General features: G+C 44.4%; 1 protein-coding gene across 1 annotated transcript in view; it reads left to right on the forward strand.

Annotated features, from left to right (window-relative positions):
• LOC140730960 (uncharacterized) overlaps positions 1-18,544 on the forward strand; it is a 405,020-nt gene that overhangs the window by 288,951 nt on the left and 97,525 nt on the right. Inside the window, exons 33-38 of the mRNA XM_073052071.1 lie at positions 1,452-1,505; positions 4,431-4,484; positions 8,527-8,580; positions 9,348-9,392; positions 14,037-14,081; positions 15,777-15,884. Of these exons, the coding sequence (XP_072908172.1) occupies positions 1,452-1,505; positions 4,431-4,484; positions 8,527-8,580; positions 9,348-9,392; positions 14,037-14,081; positions 15,777-15,884 (360 nt within the window). The remainder of the gene's footprint in view (positions 1-1,451; positions 1,506-4,430; positions 4,485-8,526; positions 8,581-9,347; positions 9,393-14,036; positions 14,082-15,776; positions 15,885-18,544) is intronic.

Raw genomic sequence — 18,544 nt, forward strand, 5'->3', positions numbered from 1 at the left:
CCAGAAGCCTCCTTCACAGCCCTGTCTATTTGTGATGCCAGGAATGAAGAGGTTTCAGCCACAAATGGCCCAGCCCTTATTTTGAGATTGTAACACCCCCCCGCCCCCTGAGTTCTAGAATTCTAAGCTGGGGGAAACTCCCTCTCTGCATCTATCATGTCAAGATCGCCGTGTATTTTGTTGGTATTACTGAGATCACTATTCATTCTTCCTCGCTGTCGAGCAGAAATCTAGCCTAAATCTACCTATAGGTCAACTGGACAGGTGATTTGGAAGAGGTGTTCAAAGTCATGAATGTTTGAGGTAAAGTGATTACTGGGCCTTGGGATGAGGAGTGCTGCTAATAGGTTTGATCTCCTTGGGATGTGTGTGATGAACAGCCTGCCATGTGGCAACTTGCTGTGATCCTGGTCATAGTTGTGTTGAGAAGAACGTGTTGATCAAATGTGCTGCACGGGCAGTCAGCTGAGCAAGTTACCACCCAGTGTCATCAAGCTTAAACCTATGTTCATCTATGCTTTGGAGAAGTTTAGGTTTGCTTTTAAAATTTGCCTTGAAAAATATGAAAATAGAGTAAACAACTTTGTGCAATGTCGTATAGGTAAGTTAACAGGATAGGTACCCAATATGGAAGTAAACAGGGTATTTAATATTCATTGGAAAAGGGAGAAGGACAAGGGCTGAAAAATCTGGGTATGCCACCATCCAGAAGTTGACCTCCAATCTCCACACTATCCTGACTTGGAAATGCATCGCCATCCCTTAACTGTCGCTGAGTCAAAATCCTGGAATTTTCTCCCTAGCAGCGTTGTGGGCTGTCTGTTACCTCAAGGGCTGTAGTGACTCTAGAAGGCATCTCTCCACCACCTTCTCAAGGACATTTAGGGATGGGAAATTAAATACTGGCTCAGAGTGGGGATCCCACATGCCTTGAATGAATTTAAAAAATGACTTGCAGAAGGAAAGCTACAGTTATAAAGCACGTTTACCCAACATCGCTAAGCAACTTGCATAACAATGATTTTGATGTGCCATTAATTATTGTTCTGGACAATAACAAGCTTAGAGCTAGGTCTCACAAACAGTTATGAAGCAAGAGATCTACAAATCTTCTTGTGAGAAGCAGCATACCACAAAACAAGTGTGATGTGAATAACAAAAGCATCTTCATAAAGATAACCCTATCCCATATCACAGCGTGTTCCACTAATGATCTGAAACCACTGATCTAAAGGTGATTTCTTATTGTCAAGCAAGTGCCGTGTAAAATTTCAGAATTTATCTTGTTGATTGCTCGAGTCCTTGCTTTGAGTTGAAAACTTGCATGGCCTCAATTTGGAATTTAGTAAAGTGTAACAACTGAGAGAAGTGAAACTGTAAAATAAAGAATTAATTAGTGAGTGGAAGGTTCATTGATGCTTCATTATTCAATGGCTGCTCTCTGATTTCAGGGTCCCACTGGTAAACCTGGACTCCCGGGACCACAAGGACCTGTAGGCATGTATGTAAGTGTGAAGCAAGGCTAATACTTGTTGGTAACAATTCATAAATCAAAATATGAATCACATCGTTCAATTTGGATTCCCAAAGCAGTATAAACGTGCCTTGTGATATATGAGCTCACCAATCAAATATGTATTTGGATGCAGGTTCCACAAGCTTAATGATTGTAGTTGTAATATGCAACGAGACTGTGGTGAATCGAAGCTACTGCAGCCCTCACAGATTATATCAAAGTTGCTGAAATATTGTATTTATTATTGGTAACCTCAGATAATGTTACTTCTCTGCATGAGTCTTTTCCCTGTAAGCATTTTAATCAGAGTATTAGGAACACAGCAATGTTACAGACAGCTTGCAGGAGTTTCCTCCCGTGCAAGAAAAGCGAGTCAACGTCTCATCAATGAAAGCTGCTAGCCCTGAGCGGGGGGGAGGGCAGAGATCGATGAACTGGGCTGGCCTCCCTTGAAGATGCAAGGAAATGTGGGAATGAGTCCATTTTTTTTCACATTCCAACTTAACCGTGGTGTGGGTTGTAGGTGAAGAATGTGTTACTTGGCAGGTGCACGGCTACACGTTGAATTTTTATTGCTGCACAGCCCATTTTGTGTCTTTTGGAGGCCTTTGCCACTTTAACTGTTTTTGGCCTCCTTTACTTCCCACAAGTAGAGCAGCAACTGGAGACAGGGATGCATCAGCTTGTAGGGAGGTGCCAGAAAGGCGATTTCATACTTTGACTGCAGAGTTTCGAGGAATTCACCTGTTCCCCTCGATCTTCCAAGGGAACTGCTATGTTTAGTCTGGAGAATCACTTCCATCTCTCACATTTTGTGTCTGAGTACGAAACCAGCAATTGCATTGGTTGGGAAGAAGCATTTGCAAAAAAAAATCGAAGGAACTCAGCAGAGTTGTGGCATATAAACCATATAACAATCACAGCACGGAAACAGGCCATTCCGGCCCTCCTAGTCCGTGCCGAACTCTTAATCTCACCTAGTCCCACCTACCCGCACTCAGCCCATAACCCTCCACTCCTTTCCTGTCCATATACCTATCCAATTTTACCTTAAATGACATCTTTAACATTCCTCTGAAGCAGTGGAATAGGGAGGGCAGGAGTTCTATGTAACAGCCTGAAGGGCAAAGTTTGTCCTCAGTTGTGGTAGCACAAGCCTGTGTAGGTGATTATCAATATCCTGTTCCATTGGCATCACTTGATCACTGAAACTCGAAAATGGCACACAGAATCAAACTCAGATTTATCATCACTGACATGTCATATGAAATTTGCTGCGTTGCAACACACGTACCAGAGTCAAAGAGCGTGGAAACAGTTCCTTTAGCCCACTGAGTCTGCATTGACCATCAAGCACCAAAAGTGAGACAAAAGACACACACACACACACACACACACACACACACACACACACACACACACACACACACACACACACACACACACACACACACACACACACACACACACACACACACACACACACACTCACTCACTCACTCCTGGGGGAACTCAGCAGGTCAGGCAACATCAATGGGGGAAAATAAACAGTCAACTTTTCGGGCTGAGACCCTTCATCAGGACTGGAGAGGAAGTCGGCTGATTCTGTCTTCGGCCCCTTTCTTTTCCGGGGTCTCATCCTGAAAAGTCGACAGTTTATTGATGCTGCCGGGCCTGCTGAGTTCCCTCTAGCATTTAGTGTGTACTGACCATCAGGTAGCCACTGTACACCAACCCCACACTTTATTCTCCCAACATCTCCTCTATCAATCCTCATTGGCCACTGGAGCTGTGACACTGTGACAATTAGCTGCACCAATGTGCTGCTCACCATCCACTGGGGCATATGGTTCCAGCCAGATGCCAAGGGCTAATCTCAAACCCAGTGTCTCCAAGGACATTAATGCACTGGAGTGTTGGCCCCCATTGCTGAGGCTGATAATGGGTTAGTTCACTTCCCATTATGTCGTCTCTACCACATGTACCAATCTGATGACATCATGTTACATCATTAGAAGAGGTGTCAATTGTAAAGAGCATTTTGATATTAGAAATTACCTTAGGGCCATTAATTGATGAATATTCAGTGAATTAGTTATTGTGTGTAAGAACTGGGCAGGAAGCCTTTAGCAAGGTTAGTAGCTGATAGAATGAACCCACACCCCATCTCACCTTTTTTCCCTTCTCCACCTCCCCAACAATTGAAAGTTGCCAAAGAAGTTTGTAAAACACCTGTGTAGTGTTCAAGGTGTGATTACTTGCATGACAACAGACTGAGATGGAGCACACTCATTTATATAAGCCATGTAATACTCAATGTGAGGGTTGTTACATAATCTGGACTTTGATCTCTGGAAACTCGGGAACTTTTGTACAGAGATGCCTCTCATGAAATTCAATTTGAGAAGCAGGTTCCATGATCGGAGAGATGGATATTGTCAATGGAAGAAATGGGTTTTAAGGCAGATTTTCTTTTCTCAGTCACTGCCTGTAAATCTTAAACAGCTATGGTCAGTCATAACATTTCTGGATAGCCCAACGATTATGGATTAGTTGCCAAGTTTGTGTGTAAGTAGTGGGGTAACTCACATTTCCTTCACATATGGTGTATAGGCAGTACAACATTTTCACGGCCAGCTATAAGCCATTTCTGAAATAAATGTTAATAGACGGAGATTTACCTTGCTATTTCAGGATGTTTGCTCCATAAACCGGTCTGTTCAGTATTTTCTGTAACGGATTCCAATGGGATTTTACTTTTAATCCTGACCTGTACACATAATTGTAAATTTTAATATAATCGCTGGTTATACCTCTGTTTGTTGTCATTAAATGTTATTACCACTTTGTAGCATCTTTAAAAGGCAGGACTACATTTGAAATGTGGGTTTGAAGGTCTGTCTGCTCTCTGCAGGGTTTTCCAGGTCCTTCGGGAGAACGAGGAAGGCCAGGATCAAGAGGAGCGAAGGTATCGTAGCTTTTCTGTTTACATGGACACCTGACTCTTACAGCCACTTCCATTGCTAATGAGCTTATAAATCTAAGCTGTTCCAACTATCCACCTTTCGACGTGTAACTGAGAATGTCACAACAGTTGTTTGTGCTGCTGACCTTTGGCCACGATATTTCTGTTTTCACTTTTATAGTTTTTCCTGCTTCTTTCTCCATTGCACCCTCAGTGGGCTGAGACATACACCAGTAGTGGCAGTCTACTTCTGAACGACCAAGGGCCTTCAAACGAACCATCGCACACAAAATGCTGGAGGAGCTCAGCAGGCCATTCAGCATCTGTGGAAAAAAGTAAAGTTGACATTTTGGGCTGAAACCCCTTGGATGGACTGGAGTGAAAAAGCTGAGGAGTTGATTTGAAAGGTGGGGGGGAGGAGAGAGAGAGAAACAGCAGGTGATAGGTAAAACCTAGAGGTGGGGATGAAGTAAGGATCTGGGAAGTTGATTGGTGAAAGAGACAGAAGGCCATGGAAGAAAGAAAAAAGCAGAGGACCAGAGGGAGGCGATGGGTGGGCAAGGAGATAAGGTGAGAGAGGGAAAAGGGGATAGGGAATGGTGAGGGGGGTGGGGGGAGGTATAACTGGAAATTTGAGAAATCGATGTTCATGCTATCAAGTTGGAGGCTACCCAAACAGAATATAAGGTGTTGTTCCTCTGACCTAAGTGTGGCCTCATCATGACAGTGGATGGACATATTGGAATGGGAATGGGAAGTGGAATTAAAATGAGTGGCTACTGGCAGATCCCGCTCGTTCTGACGGACGGAGCATAGATGCTCGGTGAAGTGGTCTCCCAGTCTACACGGGTCTCGCCAATGTACAGGAGGCCACACCGGGAGCACCAAATACGGTAAATGACCCCAACAGACTCACAGGTGAAGTGTTGCCTCACCTGGAAGGACTGTTTGGGGCCCTGAATGGTGGTGAGGGAGGAGGTGTAGGGGCAGGTGTAGCCCTTGTTCTACTTGCAAGGATAAGTGCCAAGAGGGAGATCAGTGGGGAGGGATGAATGGACAAGGGAGTCGCCTTGGGAGTGATCCAAGCAGAAAGCAGAAAGTGAGGGGGCGGGCGGGGGGAAATGCGCTTGGTGGTGTAATCCATTTGGAGGTGGCAGAAATTTTAGAAAATTATGTGCTGGACGTGGAGGCTGGTGGGGTGGTAGGTGAGGAGAAGAGGAACCCTACCCCTGGTAGGGTGGGTGGGAGGATGGGGTAAGAGCAGAAGTGTGTGAAATGGATGAGATGCATTTGAGGGTAGTGTTGATGGTGGAGGAAGGGAAGCCCCTTTCTTTGAAAAAGGAGGACATCTCTTTCATTCTGGAATGAAAAGCCTCATCCTGAGAGCAGATGTGGTGGAGACAGAGGAATTGAGAGAAGGGTACGGCATCTTTACAAGTAGCAGGGTGGGACAACGTGTAGTCCAGGTAGCTATGAGAGTCCGTGGGTTTGTAATGGACATCGGTGGATGAGCTGTCTCGGACTTAGAGACAGTGAGATCGAGAAAGGAAAGGGAGGTGTCGGAAATGGACCAGGTGAATTTCAGGGCAGGGTGGTAGGTGGAGGCAAAGTGGATGAAAGAAAATCCTTGAAGTCTGCAATTGGACAATGTGCAGTACTGCCTACTCCCTATCAGAACAGTTAAAGCGCTGGCAATAAAGATACATTATCTCTGTCACACTGGCATCTACATAGGCATCCTAGTACAATACGAATGGATTCTTGACCAAACAATCTCTCCATTATGGCCCTGTACTTTATTGTCTGCTTGCCCTGCTCTTTGTTCTCCATTCTGTTATTGTTTTCCCTTGCATTATCTCAGTGCACTGATGTAACAAAATTATTTATGTGGGTGGCAATTTATGTGAAATACAAAGTTTTCACTGTACCTTGCTTCACGTGACGATAGTAAACCAATTTATCAATATTCATCTACGTACATCACTTATATGCTTAATATTTCATTCCATGACCTCTGACCTCATTGTGTAGCAGCCAGTCGTCTCAAGTGATATCTGAAATTCTGTTTTTCTCTGGTGACAATGCATTTCAAGTGCAAAGCGTTGCTCCTTACGGATCTGGAAAAGCAAAGGGCATTGTGAATGCTTGCACCAGGTTTGTATTTCATGCATCTGATGAAAGCTGGTGGATAGTTGTTGCTGAAATTCAAATTTAGTGTATTGTTGCAAGTTGCAAGTTCCAAATGTACTTCGGGATTCAACAGCCTTTGAAATGATGTACTGTGCTGTTTCTGTATAGTTATTTCAGCAGAATGGATGAGTGAATATGGTTCTATATTCAACATAATTATTATTTGAGGCTGTGTCACTTGTTAGCTGTTCTACATTTTAACAAGGGAAAAAGAAGTTCAATTTCAGTTAAACTATGTTTGTGGATTATTGGAATCACAATTGGGTTTACTATCACCAGAACGGGTCAGGAGATCTGTTGTTCTGCAGCAGCGGTGCAGCACAAGACGTAAACATTACTCCAAGTTACAAAAGCTAGATACATAAGTAATGCAAAAGAAGAATAATTAGTTAGTGTTCATGGGTTCATAGAAATCTGATGGCAAAGCGGAAGAAGCTTTTCCTAAAATGTCGAGTGTGGGTCCCTAACGGTAGCACTGAGAAGAGGGCATAACAGATGGAGCTGCCTGAGTCTACAGCCTTCTGTAGCCTCCTTCAACCCTGCACATTGAACCCTCCATACCAGGTAGTAATGCAACCAATCAGAATCCTCTCCTTTCTGCTTCTGTAGAATTTTGCAAGAGTGCCCAGTGACACACCAAATCTCCTCAAACTCCTAATGAGGAATAGTCTCTCTCATCTCAGATGCTCCCTGACCTACTGAGTGGATTCAGTACTTTCTGTTTGTATAATGTCAGTGTACTGTGGGCCCCAGAGAATGAGGACACTCAGGTTTCTTTGTGTTTGTGGAATAAAAAGAAGCCTGGTGTCTGACATTATTTGGTGTTTGTATTCAGAATCAGAATCAGGTTTATTATCACCGGCATGTGACGTGAGATTTGTTAACCTAGCAGCAGCAGTTCAATGCAATATAGAAGAAGAAGAAAATAAATAAAGTAATAATAACAATAATAATAATAAATCAATTATAGTATGCATATATTGAATAGATTAAAAATTGTGCAGAAAACAGTAATAATATATATTTTAAAAGTGAGGTAGTGTTCAATGCCCATTTAGGAATCAGAGGGCAGAGGGGAAGAAGCTGTTCCTCAGTCGCTGAGTGTGTGTGTGGTGAACTACATATACCTGTCTGGACATCCCACCCCACCCCTGCTGACTGCTCCTGTGGCTCCTCCCACAGACCCCCCCCCCCCCCCCCGCTGACTGCTCCTGTGGCTCCTCCCACAGACCCCTGCTGACTGCTCCTGTGGCTCCTCCCACAGACCCCGGTATAAAGGCAATTGGAGCCTGAGCCCTGCCCTCAGTCTCCAGGATGTAGTATGGTGGTCAATTGCTGCTTGTTCTTTCTTCCAGCCAATAAAAGCCTATATCTCGCCTCACGTCTCAGAGAGTTATTGATGGTGCATCAGTGTGCCTTCAGGGTTCTGTACCTCCTACCTGATGGTATCAGTGAGAAAAGGGCATGCCCTGGGTGCTGGAGGTCCTTAATAATAGATGCTGCCTTTCTGAGACACTGCTCCTTGAAGCCACACAGTCATGGGTATAGAGAACATAGAGCAGTGGGCTAAGCACACACCCTTGAGGTGCACCAGTGTTGATCGTCAGTGAGGAGGAGATACTATCACCAGTCTGCACAGATTGTGGTCTTCGGGTTAGGAAGTCGAGGATCCAATTGCAGAGAGAGGTACAAACGCCCAGGTCCTGCAACTTCTCAATCAGGGCTGTCGGAATGATGGTGTTCCATGCTGAGCTATAGTCGATGAACAGCATCCTGACATGGGTGTTTGTATTTATATAACTGTTTAGCAATACATCATAATATTATTGTTTATGTTTGTTAATTATAATTTTAGGGACAACAAGGAAAAAGGGGGTTCTTGGGACCAAAGGGGAAACAAGGTCCAAAGGTGAGTCTGACATTAGTGCAGGAATGTTACTGTCAGAAAAACTTATTGAGATTATCACCTTAGCAAAATTATCTGTTCTTTCATTTCCCCCTCAATCACACATGCTGCTTGTGCGCATTTATAAGTTTAACTCACTACTGTACTGTGTATGTACAAGACAATGTTTCTGGTGGCCTGCTCCTGAAGAATGGAACAAAACAGTAAAGCATTTCCTGCATTGAGGCACAGTTAGTCAGGAGCCCAAAACGTTGCACGTGCCTCGGTCTCTCAGGAGGTAAGCACAGACTCGGTGTTCTCCTGAAAAGGAAGGAGAGAATAATCAAGTTGGAAAGGTCAGGCTTTTCCATGCAAATGCAGTAGAAGCTGAGGAAATATTAAAGAGATTAGCTTTATTTGTCACATGTACATCAAAACATGGAAAGATAAGTGAAATATGTTGTTTGCATCAATCGCCATGGATCTGCTGGGGCAAGTGTCACCAATATTGCAAGCCCACAACTTACTAACCCTAACCTGTATATCTTTTGGAATGTGGGAGAAAACCCAAGCACGTAGAGGAGAACATGTAGTCACGGGGAGAACGTACAAATTCCTTACAGCCAGCAGCGGGAATTGAACGCTGATCTTCCAATCACTGACACTGTAAAACATGGCACTAATGACTGTGCTACCATAATGCCCTTCGCCCGCCCCCTTTCCTGTCACATGATCAGCCTAAGGAGGTAAAACGTCTTGAAGCTAATTCTCCAGTTGCAACTGTTTTACAGGGTCCACGGGGCAAACCTGGTGAGAGAGGAGCGCCTGGGTCACCGGTAAGTGCGTGCTTATTGGAATTATGATGATCTTTGGTTTTCACGAGGTAAAATGCATATTTTTCATGTTGTTGTAGGGAAATGTGGTATGCATCTCCTACTTCAGCTGAATGAATAAATCTGTCTGAGTTACCCTAGTAATTTAAACATTTGGTTGCAGGGGGCTTGATGGCAGCTCCAGGTTATTTAAGTTGTGCTTTCTTCAGCTGAGTTCAACTGCTCCTCTGCTCATTTGTGATTGAAAGGCTGAACGTTTTCCTCCTTAGACTTCAATGAGCAGCAGGGATTTTTGAGAGGTCTTGACAAAACCCTGCATCAGAATTCTGGCTTATTAGCGCTTACACGTGTCAAGAAACGTATTGTTTTGTGGCAGCTGTACAGTGCAAGACATTAAAATCAATATAAATAAATGAACTGGGCTGCTCCAAAGAGCGCTACCTGCGGTCATTCTCACCCTCGGCCATCAGGCTCTAGAATGAGTCAACCTATAGCCGGGGAAGTGATGACCCCCTCCTGTTAGACTGCTTGTGGTAACTTATATTTATTCTTTCGCCTTCTCTTCTAATATTTGTATATCTATGCACTTGCAATGCTGCTGTAACACTGTAATTTCCTTTGAGATCAATGAAATACGTATCTATCTTTCGATCTCTAAACAAATTGTATGAAAAATGAACAGTGAGGTAGTGTTCATGGGTTCATAAAACGTTCAGAAATCTGATAGCAAACGAAAGAAGCTGTTCATAAGATATTGGGTGCAGTTCTTCAAGCTCCCGTACCTCCTCCCTGATGGGAGTAATGAGAAGAGGGCATGACCTGGATAGTGAGGGTTGTTAATGATGGATGTCACCTTCCTGAGGCACTGCTTCTTGAAGGTGTCCCTCATGGTTGGGAGGGCTGTACCGGTGATGAAGTTGGCTCAGCCTACAACCCTCTACAGCCTCTTTTAAGCATTGAGCCTCCATACTGAGTGGTGATGCAACCAGTCGGAATGGTCTCCGCTGTAGATCTGTAGAAATTGCTCATTCCACAAACACGAGGGATCTTTCATATCGATGTCTTGTCTGTCCCAACTACCTAAGTGTGAACTTCATAGGTTCCGAATTGTCCAGCATAGAAACATCAACCATGCTAACCATAATGACGACCTGCACAAATCCCACTGGCCTGGATTCAACCCGGATCCCTCGACAGCTTCCAAATGGTTTTACGTTTAAACTATAGATGCAGTTCTCCAAGCACACCGACCACACAGGATGAGGAAAAACCAAGACGAGACACAAGGGAGACAGCAGAGGAGCTGGAGGAACTCAGCGGGTCAGCTAGTGTCCGTGGAGGGTAATCGACGGCTGGTATTTTGGGTCGAGACCCTTCCAATCCAGGTGAAGAGCCTCGACCCCAGGCGTTTACAGTCTATTCCCCTCCACAGGTGCAGCCAGATCCACTGAATCCCCCCAGCATTGTGTGTGCAGTTGTTGGAGAAGAAACAAAGACTGTTTCCAGTTGAGGTAGGCAGGTAGGAGCAGACTTTAACCACTGGTTGATGGAGCTCACTGCCCAATTCTACGGAGGGAGAGGTGTAAACCTTTGGGGTGTGTCTTATTATTTATTTATGGCAGTCAGGACCTTCTGCCCACCCCACCCCCCCCCCCCCCCCAGCACCATGTTTCCTCTGAACAGCTCAGCATGCATCATCTCTGCATCGTACACCCTGACCTGGGTGAGGAGCTAAATGGCGACTAGTTTCCCCCTGTGCTCCAGTCACTTTTCCTTGACCAATGGAGATGCCCAAGAACAGACAACAGAAGCATTCTCTCTGTTCTTGCTCTCATGGATAAGAAATTCACCTTTTCTCATCACTGTCCTTTAAGGCAATATACTACAAATTAACTCCCTCCCCTTCTGCTGTACACTGAGTTATATCCATTGTCCCCTCACACTCCCATGCACTATTCTTTCAGAATCAGAATCAGGTTTACGATCATGAAATTCATTAACTTAGTGGCAGCAGTACAATGCAATACATGATAAATATAGAAAATAAATAAATAAAACAATTACAGTAAATATGTAATGTATATTAAGTAGTTACATTAAAAATAGTGCAAAAACAGAAAAGAAAAAGTGAGGTAGTGTTCACAGGTTCAATGTCCATTTAGGAATCAGATGGCAGAGGGGAAGAAGCTGTTCCTGAATCACTGAGTGTGTGCCTTCAGGCTTCTGTACCTCCTTCCTGATGGTAACAATGAGAAAAGGGCATGCCATGGGTAATGAGGTTCCTTAATAATTGACGCTGCCTTTCTGAGGCACTGCTCCTTGAAGATGTCTTGGATACTATGAAAGCTACCCAAGATGGAGCTGACTAATTTTACAACTTTCTGCAACTTACTTTGATCTTGTGCAGAGGCCACCTCCCCCCCCCCTCCACTGTCCCCATACCAGATGTCAGAATCTGTCAGAATACTCTCCACAGTACATCTGTACATCTGTAGAAGTTTTTGAGAGTTTTAGGTGACAAACTAAATCTCCTCAAGCTTCTTGACTTCTTTATAACTGCATCGATATGTTGGGACCAGGTCAGATTGTCAGAGATCTTGACACCCAGGAACTTGAAATTTCTCACTCTCAACACTTCTGATCCCACTATGAGGATTGGTTCATGTTCCCTTGTCTTACCCTTTCTGAGGCCCACTATCAACTCTTGTCTTACTGACATTGAGTGTCAGGTTTTTGCTGCAACACAAGTCAACTAGCCGGTATACCTCGCTCCTGTACACCCGCTCGTCTCCATCTGAGATTCCACCAACAATGGTTGTATCATCAGCAAATTTATAGATGGCATTTGAGCTATCTCTAGCCATGCAGCCATGGGTTTGGAGAGAGTAGAGCAGTGGCCTAAGTAAGCACACACCCCTGAGGTGCACCTGTGTTAATCATCACTGAGGAAGAGATGTTATTATCAAACTGCACAGATTGTGGTCTTCTGGTTAGGAAGCTGAGGATCCAATTGCAGAGGGAGGTTAAAAGGCCAAGGTTCTGTAACTTCTCAATCAGGACTATGGGAATGATGGTATTAAATGCTGAGCTACAGTCAACGACAGCATCCTGATATAGGTGTTTGTGTTGTCCAGGTGGTCTAAGGCAACATGAAGAGCCATTGAAATTGTGTCTACTGTAGACCAATGCTGGTGATAGGCAAATTGCATTGGGTCCAGGCCCTTACTGAGACAGGAGTTGATTCTAGTCATGACTAACCTCTCAAAGCATTTCTTCACTGTAGATGTGAGTGCTACTGGATGATAGTCGTTAAGGCAGCTCACATTACTCTTCTTGGGCACTGGTATAATTGTTGCCCTTTTGAAGCAGGTGGCAACTTCTGACCATAGCAGTGAGAGATTGAAAACGTATTTGAATACACCTGCCAGTTGATTGGCACAAGTTTTCAGAGCCTTACCAAGTTACTCCATCATGGCCTGCCACTTTGCGAGGGTTCACCCTCCTTATAGACACCCTGATGTTGGCCTCTGAGACAGATATCAGAGGGTCAGCAGGTGCAGCAGGGATCTTCACAGCTCTAGTTATATTCTCCCTTTCAAAGCGGGTATAAAAGACGTTGAGCTCGTCTGGTAGTGAAGCATCGCTGCCATTCACGCTATTGGGTTTCACTTTGTAGGAAGTAATGACATGCAAACCCTGCCAGAGTTGACTTACATCCAGTGTCACCTCCAACCTCCTCAGAATTGTTTCTTCACTCTCGATATAGCCTTCCGCAAGTTATCCCGGTTTTCTAGTACTGACCTGGGTCGCCAGAATCGAATGCCACAGATCTAGCGCTCAACAGACGATGAACCTCCAGGTTCATCCACGGCTTTTGGTTTGGGAATGTACAGTAAGTCTTTGTAGGCACACACTCATCCACACAGGTTTTAATGAAGTTGGTAACAACTGCAGCATACTCATCCAGATTCAAAGATTAATCCCTGAATACAGTCCAGTCCACCGATTGAAAGCAGTCCTGTAGGCGCTCCTGTGCTTCCCTTGTCCAAACCTTCTTGGTCCTCACTACTGGTGCTGCAGTCTTCAGTCTCTGCCGATACTCTGGGAGTAGAAGTACAGCCAGGTGATCGGACTTCCCAAAGTGTGGGCGTGGGACAGCACGGTAAGCACTTCTGATCTTAGTGTAACAGTGTTCTGGTGTGTTGTTTCCTCTGATGATAATTATTTAGTGACTTTTTCAAGCTGGCCTGGTTAAAATCTCCCAAAACGATGGTGAAGGCATCAGGGTATGCTGTACCATGCAGGTAGATCCCATTGCTCAGATCATCCAGAATCTGTTTGACATTGGCCTGAGGTGGAATGTACACCACGACCAGAAAGATAGCTGAATTCCCTCACAGCAGGTAAAATGGACGACACTTCATTGTGAGATATTCCAGGTCTGGTGAGCACAATTGGGATATCACTGACATATTTGTGCATGAAGAGGTATTGATCATGAGGCATACACCTCCACCTCTGCTGTTGAGAAACCCGTTTAACTTACATCATAGAAAAGCAGGTCCAAAGTTGATTTGAAATGGGTTATTGATTTTCTGTTTCTGGAATATAAGTGTTTTTTATAATTTCTTTAATTTGCATTTCCAGGGCAGAAGAGGTGATCCAGGCCCCAAGGGGTTTAATGGTTTTCCTGTAAGTCTTTCAGATGTAAAACCACAATGAATATGGTATTTTTTAATTGAGTTCTGTTGGTAATTCACATGAAGGATGTGTTTTTTAGTTCATATAATTGACTCATTTAATCAGAGTTATATAGAGCAGAAACTAACCCTTCAGCTCACCTCATCTATGCTGACAGCTTTGCCCGACTGCATTAATCCCCTTGGCCAAAATAGTATCATATCCTAAACTTAAGCATAATGATTGTACCTGATTTCACTACCTCCTCTGTAGCATGATCCGGATGTCAACTGATCCTTTAAAATTCCCTCCTCCCACCTTAAACCTATCCAAGTTTCTGACCCTTTATGCCCCCTAAACATGAGAAAGTCTGCAGATACTGAAATCCAAAGCAACGTGCACAAAATGCTGGAGGAACTCAGCAGGCCAGGCAGCATCTATGGAAATGGATAACCAGTCCACTTCCGGGCCGAGACCCCTTCATCTGGATTGATATCCCTCAATCAAGTCAGTCCTCAGCTTCTTTCACTCCAGGGAAATCAAACCAGCATATACAGTCTCTCCCCATATCTAAAGTCCTGAACGCCCGAGTGAGTCTCCTCTGCACTCTCTTCAGTGCATCCACACACTTTCATAGTGTGGTGACTAGAACTGTTCACAAAACACGAAAGGTGTTGGTAAAGTTTCAATAGAACGTCTCAAGTTTTATATTCAATGTCCGAAGCGGAAATTTGTTGTTTTGTGGCAGCTGTACAATGCAGGGCATAAAAGTGACGATAATGTTGCAATGTAAAGGAATAGTTCAAAAGAAGAATAATGCTATTTTATAGGTTTGTGGACCATTCAGGAATCTGATGGTAAAGGGGGTAGAAGCACTTCCTAAAGTGTTGAGTGTGGGTATTCAGGATCCTGTGACATGTTGCAAGCATCCTCAGCATGGAGATGGAGTTCTGCACCAGTAATGCAGGTGATATAGGTTAAAATGTGTTGGCTAAGTGGTTAAGGCGCTGGTCTAGTGATCTGAAGGTCGCTAGTTCGAGCCTCAGCTAAGGCAGCGTGTTGTGTCCTTGAACAAGACACTTAACAACACATTGCTCTGTGACAACACCAGTGCCAAGCTGCTTGGGTCCTAATGCCCTTCCCTTGGACAACATCGGTGGCGTGGAGAGGGAAGACTTGCAGCACGGGCAACTGGCCGGTCTCCCATACAACCCTGCCCAGGCCTGCGCCCTGGAAACTTTCCAAGACGCAAATCCATGGTCTCTTGAGACTAATAGATGCCTTAAAAAAAAGGTTAAAATCCCAACAAATTCCACAAACTGGGAGCACAGTGAATTCCTTATTTTTTGCTGATTTTATTTACGGTTTATGAGTCATAAATTCATACATTCAGTTCTGTATAACATCTGGAGTTACAGTGGTATCAGTAAAGCCACAAAACGGTCGTATCAATGTGGAAAGCTATTGTTCCAACCCAGTTTGCCTTGTGTGGTTCTGGCTCCATGTCAGTATTACCAACACTTATCAGCCCTGTGAAATCGTGCGCTCTCACAGCATCAGAGCTATGAGGAACGAACAGCAAGTTCCAGCCTTCAACAAACTGGGAGCACAGTGAATTCCTTATTTTTACCGATTTTATTTACGGTTTATGAGTTGTCAGTTAATTGACTCCAAATCCGTCCAACTGGTAATGTGTCTTCTTCTCAGGGTCCACCGGGAAATACTGGTACCTATGGTGTCATAGGCAAGCTGGGGCCCCCAGGAGATCAAGGACCACCTGGAGCAACAGGGATCATTGGACCCCCTGGATATAAAGTATGTGTTCTAATTAAGAATTGCCGTTCATTCTTGTCGTCAGAAAAATTGTAATGCAAATGAGAAATGCTTACAATCACTTTATTGCAAGTGGGCCACAGTAAAGGTCACGCAAACCATGCAGTAATATTTTAATTATTCCTATCATTGGCCCCGATAGAAATATGCCAATGAATTATGACTTTTTTTTGTTTCCCAAGAACAGCTTCTTCCCAAGAAGAACTGTTTTCAACAGTTTCAAAGGTGCATTTAATGTCAAAGAAATGTAAACAATATCTCTCTCTTCATGTGCCTTGCGCATTACACACTTGGGCGATCATGGCTCTCTCACATCGAACAGCACCTCACAGCGTCAACGATACCTCACACACTTAGATCTGTTAGTTCTTTCACTGTGTCCATATATTATTCATATATAACCATATGACCATATAACAGCACAGAAACAGGCCATCTCGGCCCTTCTAGTCCGTGCCAAGCGCTTACTCTCACTTGGTCCCACCGACCTGCACTCAGCCCATAACCCTCCATTCCTTTCCTGTCCATATACCTATCCATTTTTTTTTTAATGACAAAATCGAACCTGCCTCTACCACTTCTACTGAAGCTCATTCCACACAGCTACCACTCTCTGAGTAAGGAAGTTCCCCCTCGTGTTACCCCTAAACTTTTGCCCCTTAACTCTCAACTCATGTCCTCATTGTTTGAATCTCCCCTACTCTCAATGGAAAAAGCCTATCCACGTCAACTCTATCTATCCCCCTCATAATTTTAAATACCTCTATCAAGTCCCCCGCTCAACCTTCTATACTCCAAAGAATAAAGACCTAACTTGTTCTTCCTTGCCTTCCGCTACCACATTTTCCCAGGCGTACGGCCTTGTAATGTAAGCTGTTTTATTTCTATACACTATGCATCCTGAAATACTTTTTCTGTCCAACCATCTAGGAAAACCGAGTGCCCAAAGAATGAATGACAGCTAAATGTTAGAACCCTAAAGTGCTCCCCAGCTCCCCCCCCCCCACACAATAAGCAGCAGCAAAGCTCCCCACCAGCAAAAAAAAGCAATGGCTCCCCCCCCCCCACAGAGCAATCATGCGTGCAGCAAAGCATCAATAAAGACACAGATGTGAAGTACCCCAAAGACTACTCGTTCACTCCCAGTATTCGACATACCACAGGCTCTCTCTTTCTCTAAGGGGAAAAGAGGTGTCACCGTTTCACAGCGAGAGGGGAGACATAACAAATAACTGGTTGGTGTACGATGCTAAAAGTCCACTGCATTGCTTCTTTGGAGCTCTGTGCCCAAAGAACTCGGGTCTCCGGGCACACAGCCAGCAGCCAGCTTGATGCTTTCGATCTTCCGTCTCCATAACACAGCGAATTCCTGCTGAGCACCGACCTTCGGTCTGCCTGCCTCCAGAGCCTCGGAATCCCAGAACTCTGAAGGCGAGCTGGTCTCCTAGGCCGCATCCTTGGCATATCGAACAACAGACAGTTGGGAAACCCCGAGAGCGGGTCCCATTCCTGCAAAGAACCGCAGTCAGCGTGTAACTCCAGGTCAGGGTCTTCAAAGGAATCCTGAAAGGGAAAAATAGAGATATTAAAGATGGAAATAAAAGCTGTTTCCGAAGATGCAAGCAAAGGAGTCGCTGTTCGGTGCCATTGTCTCTCCTAAGCTCCTCCTCCTCCTCTGGTTTCTCACTGTTTTAAAGTATGATGTAAGAGTTTTTCACACGTGAAATTACAGAAGACCTTTGCTTTCAAGAAAAAATTATTCAGAATCTTTACCTGGTTTACTTCTGTTTAGGAAAACCTCTTCCCGTCTTTTCATAACCTTGTTAGTCATGGGAATTACAATATGTTTTTAATGCAAATTATATTAATTCTTATTCTTTCTGCACTCATTTGTCTCTGCTGCTCCCCTAGCCCTATTGTTCAAAGTTCAAATCTTCCCTCAGCTCCACCCTTCAGGTGACATCTTTCTTTACCCTCTCTCCTTGTACCTATAGGAGGCTCATCCTGACCACAAGACCCACTCTCTGCTCACACAACCTTATTTACATGAAACCAACGAACTTCCCTCCTGGTCCTTGCATTCGCTGATGTTGAAGGCCCTTTCTCCTTTTTGAGCACTTCCACTGTTACAACTGTGCTGCGATCATCCCTTCCCCTTGATCGCTCAATCCTTGCCAGCTACCTCCCACCCCCCACCTTCCAAGATGCCACTGTTCCTCAGGGACCTTGAATGTATATTTATCGGCCAGACTTACGCCGACCTTTCCCAGAGTTCTTGTTATAGGAATCCTGAAAGGGAAAAGGGAATCAAAAGCATACTTATAAACCAGCGGCCATTGACATAGGAGCAGACCCAGGCCATTCTGCCCATCAGTCTGCACTACCATTCGATCGTGACTGATTTATTTTTCTCTCAACCCCCGTTGTCCTGCCTTCTCCCTGTAAACTTTGGTGCTCTTACTAATCAAGAACCTCTCAACATTTGCTTTAAATGTACCCATTACTTGGCCTCGGTAGCCTTCTGTGACAATAAATTCCTCTGGCTAAAAAAAAATTCCTCCTCATCTCTGTTCTAACAGGATGTCCTCTTATTCATCTTTACAAGCTGATCGCTGCAACTCCTACCCGACTGAAATGCTTGT

The sequence above is a fragment of the Hemitrygon akajei genome, chromosome 7, assembly GCF_048418815.1.
Source record: "Hemitrygon akajei chromosome 7, sHemAka1.3, whole genome shotgun sequence".
In the NCBI taxonomy this organism is placed as follows: domain Eukaryota; kingdom Metazoa; phylum Chordata; class Chondrichthyes; order Myliobatiformes; family Dasyatidae; genus Hemitrygon; species Hemitrygon akajei.